Genomic DNA, 12,673 nt, shown 5'->3' with positions numbered 1-12,673 from the left:
CTTTAAATTGACACAGTAACAGAAAAACACTCAACCTCCAACACTGCCCCTGAGTCCCCACCCTCTCAGCTGTCGCGGGAGCAGGGAGGAAGATGGGCCCCCTGCATCCACTGGCGCAGTAGGGGTGGGTGTGGAGGGGGCCCACCTCACGGCTCCTGCCAGGGAGATAGTGTCCCGGGGCGGGGCGGGGTGAGCAGCCTCTCCCAGTGCCCCAAGCAGGGGAGGGAGGTCAGCCACTTCCCAGACCCCAGGGGGTGGGGGGTGGAATACCTCCTGGCTACCAGGGGAATGGAACGAAGGGGAAATTTCCTGGGAGTCAGAACCATGAAGAGGAAAATGTGCCCCTAGTTGCTCCTGTAATTTTTCTTGGTAGGAGAAGTGGCAAGAGAAGTTATCAGCCCTTGACCTGTCAAAATAAAAAAGAAATTTGTAAAGTACAAAGAGAATTTGGTAGAAGCAGTGAAATTTTTAAAGGCACGATGAGAGCCACGTTTACTTCAAATGAGATGGTACCCCATGATATAAAAGACCTTTTCCAGTGTCTGCTGACCCTCTCAGAGTATGATTTATGGGAGAATGTGTGGGGCAGGTCTCTAAGGGTGCTTCTACAGGAGCTCCAGCAAAGCTCTGATGATGCACAAGATAGTGATGGGAATGACATTACCTACCAACATTTATGTGGTGAAGGGAATTGGCACTGCCCTGAAAAACAAACTCAAGCATTATCCAAGTCAGTTTTGGATTAAATCTGCAATGTTGCAGAAAAAGATTTTAACCAATTACCAACAGTTAAAGTGAAGGGCAGTTGTGTTAACATTAAACAGTTTGCCCCAGAGAATTTTTTGCAGTTTGTGGATCACCTCCAGCCACAGGTGGAAAGGCAAGTGCACGACTCAGCAGTACAGGCAGAATTAATTAAGAAGGTGGCTCAGAAGAATGCTAATGAAATCTGTCGCAGGGCTGTTCTTAGCCTTTTCCTCGAACCACCACCTAGTTTCGCACAGATTATAGAAGCCTGCGTCAGAAAAGCAGAGCTGTTCAGTGCAGATAAGAAGAATATGGAGCTGGCACACCCAAATAGTACTGCAGCTGTAACACCAGGAGCAAGAAGGCAACCACTGTTACCACAGCAGCTGCAACAGGTTATCTGCTTCCAGTGAAAAAAGCCACGACACTTCGCCAGAGACTGTCCACAAAGCCAGAAACAGAAGAAGATCAATAAGCAAAACAACTGAGTCTAGAGCGGCTGCCCACCATTAACACAATCACGCGCAAAGATATAAATACAGCGGGCTCTACACTGGCTAAAGCCTCTCTCTTAATGAAAAAGGGGGAGGAAGGGATACAGGGTGTGGGGATGCAGGGAAACAAAAATGTCAAATGTTCAATTGACAAGGTTTGGCAGCCTCGTGGCCATTTAGGCTCGTGACTACCAAAGACTTTCACTTCAGGTCTACTAACTAGACAGTCATTACAGTGGACCTGCCAGACAGCTCACTGGACATGGAGATATATGGAGAACTGTGGACAGTGAGTATTTTGTTATTGGGGACACAGCACGCACACCCTTAGAGGTGGTTCCCATGACCATCAAGGGAAACATAACTTGCCTCATTCTCTTGGTGTGATGCCCTCAACCACCATTCTACCTGGCTGAGGAGCAAATCCTTGCCCAGGCCATTCCCATTCCTGCAGAGGTCACAGTAAATGGAAAATCACCTGAAGTCTGCTGGGCAGACGTGGTGGGTAAAGAAAAACCCCCTCTGGCATGCAACCTAACCCATGGATCAGCCATTCTCCATGTGCAGGGGGTGCTTGACACAGGGGCAGATGTGACGATCATACCTGAGAGGATGTGGCCGTCACATTGCAAATTGCAACCCGTGGCTGGCATAATCCAAGGAGTAGGAGGGATCAAATTGGCAAAGATATCAAAAAGCATTGTGCAAATGGAGGGGCCGGATGAAAAATTGGCCAGTGTCGGTCTGTTTGTTACAGACTATAAGTGCCCTCTATGGGGGAGAGACATCATGTCCCAGTGGGGAGTCAGAATGGTTATCCCTAAGACTCCTCGGGATTTTTAGAGGTGGCCACTGTGGAGGGCCCTACCCACAAGTTAACATGGCTGGATGACACCCCTAAATGGATAGCACAGTGGCCATTAAGTAAAGAGAAGCTTAAGGCACTCAAAGAGCTTGTGAAGGAGAAATTGGCAAAAACTACATGGAAGAGACAACAAGCCCTTGGAATTTCCCAGTCTTTGTAATAAAGAAACCAGGGAAGGATAAGTGGAGGCTGCTCCAAGAAATAAACAAAGTAATTGAGGACATGGGGTCATTCCAACCTGGGATGCCTTCCCCAACAATGCTTCCCCGAAATTAGCAATTGGCTGTCCTAGACATCAAAGACTGTTTTTTTCCAAATTCCCCTACACCCAGAAGATGCCCCAAGGTTTGCCTTCTCAGTTCCTTCCATAAATCGAGAAGCCCCAATGAAGTACTACCACTGGAATGTACTCCTGCAGGGCATGAAGTGCAGTCCTTCCATCTGCCAGTGGCACGTGGCCTCATTGCTGTCCCCTGTGCGTGTGCAAAGGGAGGCCATCATCTTACACTACATGGATGATGCGCTTGTGTGTGCCGCCGATGACTCTATACTCCAACACACACTTAACCTAGTGGTTAAAGTTTTAACCTCTGCTGGATTGCAACTGCAGGAAGACAAAGTTCAAAGGATGCCACCTTGGAACTATCTGGGCTTAGAAATCACTGCAAGAACCACAGTGCTGCAGAAATTGAAAATCGATAGTGATCCCAAAACCCCAGCAGATTTCCATTCCTTGTGTGGGTCTTTGAACTGGGTCAAGTCCTGGCTAGGCCTCACCAATGAGGACCTAGACCCCCTCTTCAATTTATTGAAGGGGGAAAGAGAGATGGTTTCTCCCAGGGAACTGACCCCAGAGGCAAAGGCTGCAATCAAAAAAATACAGAAGGCTTTGGCTGAAAGGCAGGCTCACCATTATCAGCCCGAGCTGCCTTTGAAATTCATTGTTTTGGGAAAGTTGCCACACCTGCACATTCCAATGGATCAAGGGGCAGAGAGATTCACTCTTAATCATAGAGTGGGTTTTCTTCTCCCAGCAAAGATCCAATACCATCACCCAGCCACAAGAGCTGATGGTTCAGCTGACTCGCAAGGCAAGGATGAGACTGCATGAGCTGGCTGCTTGTGACTTTGCATGTATTCACCTCCCAGTCAAACTTTCTAAAGAGGGAAGGAACCCTCACGAAAGGCTGGCCAAAGAGATGTTTGAGCACTTGCTCCAGAGCAATGCCAGCCTCCAAATATCTCTGGACAGCTACAGTGGACAAATATCAGATCACACCCCAGCTCACAAGTTGTTTAATGAGGAATTCCACCTCATTCCTCATGAAAAGAGGAGCCAGGAAACACTCAAAGCTCTCACAGTGTTCACGGATGCATCCGGGGCATCGCACAAGTCGGTGATGACTTGGAGAAATCCCCAGACTCAGCATTGGGAAGCTGATGTCAAGTTTGTGGAGGGGTCGCCCCAGGTAGCCGAACTGGCTGCAGCTGTGAGACCCTTTGAGAAGTTCTTGAAGCCAATTAATTTGGTAACTGACTCAGGTTATGTAGCAGGGGTAGTGTCCAGAGCAGAGCAGGCAGTTCTCAAAGGCATTAAGAACGAGCATCTCTTCAGGTTCCTTTCAAAATTTATTTATTTATTTTCACATCAAGAGCATCTATTCTATGTGATGCACATAAGGTCTCATACCGATTTGCCGGGCGAGATGGCAGAAGGGAATTGTAAAGACTCCCTTGCTGCCCCAGCCTCCCTGACATCTTCCAACAGGCAAAGCTGAGCCACCAGCAATACCATCAGAATGCTCCAGGTCTGGTCCATCAGTTCCAGCTAACACAGAGTCAGGGTCGAGCCATTGTGGCCACCTGTCCCAGCTGCCAGCTCCAGGCCACACCATCACTGGGTCTGGGGGTTAACCCCCAGGGTCTTGGCAGCTGTGAAGTGTGGCAGACAGACATCACACACATTCCCAGTTTCAGTCACGTCAAATATGTTCATGCAAGCATTGACACATATTCAGGTGTAGTTTACGCCTCTGCCCACGCAAGAGAAAGGGCTGTGTACACTAAACAACACCTAGTACAAGCCTTGTCAGTGTGGGGATCCCTAGGGAAATCAAAACTGATAATGGCCCCGCATATACATCCAAGGAGTTCCTAGAGTTTGTCCAGCAGTGGAGAGTGGAACATAAAACCGGCATCCCTCACTCCCCCACAGGCCAAGCTGTGATCAAGCGTGCCCACAAGACACTCAAGCAGTCCTGACCAAACAGAGCAGTTCAACTGTGTGGATGTCTCCACAGCAGAAGCTCTGCAAAGCCATGTTTGCTATCAATTTTCTGAACTGCTCATTTGAAAACTTGAGTCCACCTGTGGTACTTCACTTTAACAGTAGTAATCAGTTCAAACTGTCCCAACATCCACCAGTCTTGATTAGGAACCCAAAAGCCTGGGAAACCAAAGGTCCCTATGAACTTGTTACCTGGGGCCGTGGCTTTGCATGCGTAGCCACCCCCTCAGGCCCTCAGCGGATTCTCCAAAAGTGGGTCAAAACTTTTGTTCCCAAATCCATCTCCAGCAGAAGGGGATGAGAAGCAAGTAGCCATTGCTTCAAAATAAAGACTTGCCAGAAGGAGGAGAGAAAATCTTCCTAGATGTGGCTACATTCCAGCAGAAACAGAGATTTTTACCATGTATTAAAAATGTTTGTTTTTCTCTTGTGGAGAAGACCTCCCACTCAACCCCATAATGAGCCCCATCCAACTTGTCATCTTATCTTGTTTCTGCAGGGCTCTGGGGGTCCGCCTAGTACTGAGGAGTACTAGTCAGGAGGGGTCCCAGATAACCACTGCACGTACACTTCTGAGACAGCTATAAATGCAAGGAGGTGAGGCACCCTTCACAAACCCCAGCCCTGCACTGCAGGAATTGCCCTCAGCTCTCCCCAGCCCTGCAGCTGACATCAAGGTAAGAGGCACACAGTGCACAGGAGAGCTGGAAGGGTTTCTGGGCAGCTGCTGTGAAATGCAGGCAAGGGAAGGAGGCTTTAGTGCTGGGCTGGGAGCTGCAGCACAGACTCAGTGAGGCTCTGCTGTCTGCATGTGCACAGACTGAACCCATCTTCCAGGGCATGAGGAGATGGCTGCTGCAGAGCAAACCAGCCCAGAAAGGGAGAGGGTGGAGGGGGCCAGTGGCACACAATTGTGAGGGGTGAATGTGAGAGTATTTTACAGCTCAAGATTGGGAATGCACCTAAACCAAGACACACAACTAATTTGAGCTGGGTACTTGTGAGCACATATCTCGTTTTATATTTTCCCTCAAAACTGAAATTTCCATGCCATGTACTCACTCTTTTCCAGCTGCTCCTATGTTTATCCTCTGCTAAAAAAGTTCTACTTTTCCTTTTCCTCCTCCACTTTCTCCATCATTTTGTGTCTGGACTCTAAAGGCTTCCTACAAGAAGTGCTTGTTTTCTGTCTTCCTTTTCAGCAGGCTGCCTTCCAGCTCCTTTAGCAAGGGATCTGCACTCCAGAAGTCTCACTGAGATGGGAAAAATCATCATTTATGAGCATGCCAACTTCCAGGGTCTCTCCAGGGAGTTCACCACTAACATTGCCAATCTAAAAGATGTGGATTGGAATGATGTTGCCTCATCAGTGATAGTCATTGGCCAGCCGTGGGTGGCTTATGAGCATCAGAATTATGAAGGCAAATTCCTGGTATTGGAGGAGGGAAAACACAACTTTGTTGGTGAAGGTATGAATGACAAGATCAGCTCTCTGCAGGTGATCACTGAAGATCTGCACAACCCCCAGATCACTCTCTATGAACATATTAATTATCAAGGCAAGAGCAGAGTAATAAGAGAAGCAACCAACCTGGCTGCAGGACATGACAATGACATCATGTCTTCCCACAAGGTCCAGAGAGGTGCCTGGCTGCTGTGTGAGCACAGTGATGGAAGTGGAATTCAATACCTTGCACGAGAGCACGAGCACCTTCCAAATTACAAGGCCATCAATTTCAATGACAAGCTTTCCTTCCTGCGCCCCCTGCGCCCTGGCTGTGGCTGTTAGAATGCAAATCCTGCAAAGCTGAGCAAAGATGCAGCCCCTGCAAGAAATCTGAGACCTCCATCTCCGCCTCTGCTTGTGCTGCCTTTTCCCCAGTGTCACAGGACTGCTGAATGTGAGAGCTCTCTGCTGTGCTGCTCTGCAGATCTGCACTTCTCTATCTTGCCTTGCACCCTTCTCCCACCCCACAAGTGCCAGAATCATCGTGCTTGGTCATAGGAAAGGGTGTCCAAGCTGGGAGACATGCCAGATGTGGGAAACCTAATGCACCCTCAGGTGGCATTCCAGAGTCCTGGGCTATGGAATGTAGGAGCACTGCATGTTGTTTCTGTCACTAAGTGATACAGAAAATATCAGTACAGAACCAACATCTCTTCCTTTGTAATTGCTTTGCAATGCCCTTATGGTACTGTGGCCTCTGCCAGTGTCTGTAATCCATTTTGTGTTGGTGCCATTAAAGAATCTTTTGTAATCAGCATTGACTCTGTTTTGTGCATCTTTAGAAGAGATAAATATTGCCCTTTCATGGTGAGATATCTGTGTGTATCCAGAGAATGGTTCATACAGTCATTTGCAAATCTTTTTCCTGGATGTCTCCTGGAGAATTGTGTCTCCTTCTGGTTTCACTGGTCACCATCAGTGGGTTCAAGCTTGACTCCAAAAGCCTTGGTGGGCAGGTGGATTGTTGTTGATCCTGGCCAAACTCTCACCTCCAGATTGTTCCTTGCTATCACATGCCTGGTTGTAACCCAAGGCAGGGACTGTAGTGATGATATAATCTTCTACAGCCCTTAATTACATAGGAAACAGAATGTTTTCACTATTTCAATTCTTTAATCCTAATGGTAAAACCCATCTTGTTTTTAAACCTGTAGTGTGTTGATAAGGCAGGAGGGATGACAAGGCATTCCAGGATGTGTTTTGCCATGTGCCAGTTCACCTGGAAGTGCAGAGTCTCAGCCCTCCTCCATCAGTGCCCAGTGCCAGCTGCACGCCCTGAGCTGTGCATTGTCACAGCTGGCACAGGGCAGCTCTGCACTGCAGTGCTCTCCTCCCTCTGTGCTCCTCTCCTGTTTGCCCTGATTTCCTTGCACTGCTGCCTGGGCTGCTCACACAGGAGCTGCACTTGGCCCTTTGGAGCCTCCTGAGGTGCCCCTGGTGCCAGTGCTGAAGCTTGCCCAGGTGCCTTTGGTCAGTTGTGTCTGTGTGTCTGTGGCTGCCATGCCCAGCTGAAGTTGTGTTCCTGAGGTGACACTCGCTGCCTCCATCAGCTCCCCTTGCCTTCCTGCAGCCTCTCTTCTCCTCTTCTCACTCACCAACACAGCCATGGCCACTTTCCCAACATCTGCTCTTCCTTCAGCCCATGGCAGGAAATATTTTCACAGCAGTACAGTAACAAACCTTCCTGTTCCACACTGCTGTCTGTCCCCTGGTTTCATAACCAGCATGCAACAATATGTTCCCATTCTGCATCCTGCCATGAGCAGCAGCTTGATGGAGAAAACCTTGGAGGTACCTTACAGCCGAAAAGTAGTCCAAGCACTCTACTTGGAATGTCCTGGGCACATGGACCCCTGCTCCAGAGAGGAGTGCAGTCCTACAAAACAGAAAAGGAAAGCTTCAAGGAGGGATGGGAATGTGTCAGAAACTTGGCATTTGCTATTGCATAGGTTTGTATTGGGCTGTTTTTTGTTAAATCAAAGACAGAATCTAAGCAGATTCTGTAGATGTGTTGGGACTAAAACTCCAGAAAAGGATGTTTGTAAGTTTTTCAGTAATAGGAGAATGAAGCAGAGGTGGAGGATGACTTTGACCCATCAGTGGAAGAGATTACATTCAACAATAGAGCAGGTAAGACCTGCTGCTCAACTGGGAGTGAAGTATAAATACCCAAGAAGTAATCCCCAATTTATTGTAGACATGACTTGATGATGGCACTTTTTCATTGAAACTGAACAAAGGAATGAAATCAGGCAGAAAGTGACAAAGGCTTTTAAATCTTCCTTAGAATCACTGACAGAAAGATTTATCCTGGAAGGGACCTCCCTAGTCCAAGGCCCCCTTCACAGCAGAGCTACCTCCAGACATGACCAGGTTACACATGGCCATCTTCAAGAGATTTCTGAATAGTTGCAAGGGTGGAGATTCCCCAGGGTCTCTGGCTTTGTTAAGCAGCAGCCTGGACCCAATGGCATCCAGAGGTTATTTTCCACCAGAATTGTCTTATGATCCACAATCCTCCTGGCTCCAGCATCACTCAAGCTCATGACTTCAGGATCAAGACTGGCAAATCCTAGTGTTACCTGAGCTATATTGTTCCTGAGCAATCTTGCCCTAAATGAAGGGTCTCAGCTGACTATCTCCCATTACAGATGTGCATGCTCACAATACATTAATTGGCTGGTCTATTGCAAAAATAACACTCTCTTCCACTCCCTCTTTCTTCAGAGCTTCTCAGGAAAACCACACATGCACCTCCCCCCCACAACACACATCCATCCTGCTTGCAATGTCTTCTGGATTCCTGACTCATTTAGAGTAAGAATCACATCTAGGACACATCACAGGTGCTACCCTTAATTTCATTCCTGGTCCACGCCTTCTTTCAGAATTCCTGAAAAATTGTCTATCAGGGAAAGAAAATTTTTCAGCAAAAGGATCTCTTTCTCAGTATTGTGAATGGATCAGAGGACATTGTAGCTTCAACCCCTCAAAACAAATTTTCCTGCTTCCCCAAATAGAAGAGTAGCCATATTTCTGTTTGCATATAGCAGCTTTATTACTAATTTCACTGCATTCAATAATTAATTGGTTGAATCATTTGAGACCCAACAGGTCTTCCCCATTTCATGACTTTCTTTGTCCTGTCTCATCAGTGATTGAACTTCCAAGGAAAATTTCACTCTAGGTTTGCCAGTTAGAAGAGCAATTTGCTTCCAAACCTAGAAAAGTGTAAGAAGATTACAAATTGATTCTGTTAGGAGGTGAAATTGCAGGAATGATCTGGTGTTTCATTCATTCATCTCTCAACACTGAGGTTGCTCAGCCATTGTTGCTTTCCTAATGAATCCATAATCCATTCGTCTGATCGATTGTGTGAAGTGCAATCAAACATCAGATATTTAGGAACAGTCTGCATGGGAGAGTTTGGCGAGGATCACAACAATAATCAGCATGGTCACCGAGACTTTAGCTCTGCTTGAGTCAAGCCTGGGCCCTCTGTTACTGAACTTTGTGTCTTAGGCTGCAATATAGGATATAGCCTGTATTGTGTATTCTATCCCCATCTGTTGAAGCCGGGTGGGGCAGTGATCCTTAGCTCTGTGGCACACACCATCTGCTAAAAAGCCATCTTTTAAGCAAGATGGGGCAATCATCTTTATGTTTTCCACAACCCATCCTCCCTCCAGGAAGATATCATCTGCTATTAATGGGCCATCAAGTCCTACTGTATGACTGATAAAATTACTTCATCCCATTGGGAGATGCTTCAGCCAGGGGGAGGAGCCAAGCCTTTCCTACCTAGATAAAAAACTGAAATTTTGGACAGCAAGACAATCTTCTTTCCACTGGATTCCAGAGGAAAGTCGGAACATTCCACATGATCCCTGGACCTTTGAAGGAAGACTGTACTGCTTCAGCTTAACCACATCTGCCTCTGCAGGAGGACTGTAGCCACCATTTAATTGGACTGCTACCAAAACCCTGACTGACAGGGTGTCAGGTTGTATTCGGACTCTGGCAGTGTTTTGGGACTGTTCTTTGTAATACCGTGTGTTGGTTTAATGTGCTTGGGGGAAGGGGTGGATTCACCTCAAGACAGGCTCCACAAGGCTTGGGAGTGGGAGGGGCTCTCTCGTCTCTGGGAGCTTCCCCTGTGGGAAGCCACCCATCAGAGAGATGATTTGGTGATGGGCAGCTCGGGAAACCAATGAAAAGTTATTTCGCTTTCACAAATCACAGTGGATCAGGTTTGTTGGTTCTCTTTCGGCTTCCAGTCTCCGGGGGTGGTGGTCCCCGGCCGGGGGGCTGCAGCCCAGCTCTGGGCTCAGCCTGGAGTCCAGCTCGGCACCCTGGCTCTGCTGGGGACCCGGCTTGGGACCCCGGCCCCGGCTCTGCGGGGGCCCCAGCCTGGCCGCATTGTCCCGACCCCCCCTTCCCCGACCGCATGGCCCCGCGCGGCCTGGAGCTCCCCTCTCCACGTGGCATGGGGGATCGGGGAGCCAGCAAAGGCTCTCCTTTCCCCCTCCCCTCCTTGTTCCGAGAGAAGAGGCCTCCAGCTGCCCATGTTGTTTTTTCACAATCTGGATACAATTTTAACTTCTTTATGCCTGGATAAGATCCTCAATCTTCTAAGCTCCCCTGAATGAGAAGAAATAAAGCATGGAGACTACTAAGATAAAGTTCCTGGTGGGAAGAAATTGAAAATATGCGACTGATAAGTAGCTGAAAACCTTTTTTGTGGGCTAAGGGGATTGTGACTTCACTAAAATTCCTTTAAACTGTGAAATATACTTAGGGAGGTTTGGATGCTTGAGAAGAAGACCTTATTTTTTGCCTTGGGGAAATAGAGCTCTCTGTTCTGGAACTGAAATGTGAACAGAGACATTTAATAGAGAAAGAGATGACTTTTTGCCTTGGGGAATGAAGCTCTCTCTGTCCTGGGACTGGAATAAGAACAGAGACTTTTGATAGAGAAGAAAATGAAGAGAATGTTGTTTTTCAGCAGCCTGCCTTTAAAAGTAATACCCCAAGTGTGTAACATAACCCATTGTACAGCTCTGGAAGGACTGTGAAAGAATGAGAGGAGAGTCATAATCTGCAATATTTTCCCGGCCAGATGTAGATTGTGAAGGTGAAGGCACCCCCTAAGCCATTTCTAAAAACGGACTTTTCTCTCTTAAGTAAACTGAACTGATTAGTTGAATGTATCACTGACTAAAGTGCTCTGTGTATGTTTGTTGGTAAGAAATGTTGAATGAAGGGGAGGAGGGAACAATCTAGGGATCTTATTCTGAATTTTTTTTGTGTTATTAATAAATTTCTTCTTGTACCTTTCTAAGTTTTAAGCCTGCCTTGTCTCTACTCCTGGGTCCTGTCTCTAAAAGAAATTAAATATATTAAGGTTGGCAAACCCAAGTCACACCATGACATACCATATTTCTATTATAATTTTCCTAGTAAAGAGCCATTATTCCTAAGTCCCATGTCTTTGCCTGAGAGGGCGTTAATTTCAAAACTATAATAATTTGGGGCAGGGGGTTTATATTCTCCATTTCAAAGAGAAACTTCTGCCTTTCTTGGCAGACACCTGTCGATCAAACCAAGACACAGTGAAACTGAGAGGAGATAAATCCTGGCAGGAGACCTCCATGAAAAAGTCTCAAAATGACTGCAAGACACATTTTCTGCACACACACAGACATCTCGCCATGGAAGGGCAATATTTCTCTACACTAAGCAGTCCATAAAACAGATCCTCTGTTGCTTGCAAGAGAGTCTTTATTGGCACCAACCCAAAAGAGCTTAGAGACAATGGCAGAGGCCAAGGTACCACAAGGGCTTTGTAAAGCAAGTCACAAAGGAAGGGACACAAGCAGAGGCAGAGATCAAGCTCTCAAATTTCTTGCTAGGGCTGCATCTTCCCTCAGGAAGGGTCACAGGATGTGCAGTCTAAGAGTCACGGCCAGGGCGCAGGGGACGCAGGAAGGAAAGCTTGTCATTGAAATCAATCTCCTTGTAGTTGGGAACGTCTTCGTGCTCTCGGGCAAGGTGCCGAGGCCCACTTCCATCACTGTTCTCACACAGCAGCCACACACCTCTCTGGACTTTGTGAGAAGACACGATGTTATTATCTTCTCCCCCAGCCAGATCGGTGGCTTCTCTTACTATTCTGCTCCTCCCTTCATATTCAACGTGCTGATAGAGAGTGATCTGGGGATTGTGCAGATCTTCTGTGATCAGCTGCAGAGAGCTGATCTTGTCATTCATATCTTTGCCAACAGAGTCATATTCTCCCTCCTCAAATACCAGAAACTGACCCTTGTAGTCAACGTGCTCATAAGCCACCCAAGGCTGGCCAATGACTCGCACTGACGACACAATATCATTCCAACCCACAGCTATTAGGTTGGGAGTGTCAGTGGTGAATTCTTTGGACTGACCCTGGAAGTTGACATGCTCATAAATTATGATTTTTCCCATCTCAGTAGGACTTCTGAATCTTTGGAGTCCTTGCTATAAGAGCTGGATGACAGCCTGCACAAAAGAAAGACAGAAACCAGAAATGCTTGTAAGAAGCCTGTACACACCAGACACAAAATGATGGAGAATGTGGAGGAGGAAAATAGAGAGAAGGGAAGATTCAACACATTTTTAACAAAGAATAAACATAGCCAGCAGCTGGAAAGGAGTGAGGACATGACACAGAAATTTCAGTTTTGAGTGAAAACATAAAATGAGATATGTGCCCACAATTACCCAGCTCAAATTAG

General features: G+C 47.1%; 1 protein-coding gene across 1 annotated transcript; it reads left to right on the top strand.

Moving 5' to 3' along the window:
* The first annotated feature begins 5,636 nt into the window (after window positions 1-5,636).
* Window positions 5,637-6,897, top strand: LOC130259991 (epidermal differentiation-specific protein-like). Its single transcript, XM_056504896.1, has one exon. The coding sequence runs from the start codon at window positions 5,652-5,654 to the stop codon at window positions 6,180-6,182; it is 531 nt and encodes a 176-aa protein (XP_056360871.1). The 5' UTR covers window positions 5,637-5,651; the 3' UTR covers window positions 6,183-6,897.
* Window positions 6,898-12,673: the final 5,776 nt, after the last annotated feature.

Source organism: Oenanthe melanoleuca, chromosome 1 (assembly GCF_029582105.1).
Source record: "Oenanthe melanoleuca isolate GR-GAL-2019-014 chromosome 1, OMel1.0, whole genome shotgun sequence".
In the NCBI taxonomy this organism is placed as follows: domain Eukaryota; kingdom Metazoa; phylum Chordata; class Aves; order Passeriformes; family Muscicapidae; genus Oenanthe; species Oenanthe melanoleuca.
The sequence above is the reverse complement of the archived record's forward strand: the minus strand, read 5'-3'. Positions and strand labels throughout refer to the sequence as shown.

Coding starts and splice junctions, on each gene's coding strand:
- LOC130259991 (XM_056504896.1), top strand. CDS start 5,652: ATGGGAAAAATCATCATTTATGAGCATGCCAACTTCCAGGGTCTCTCC.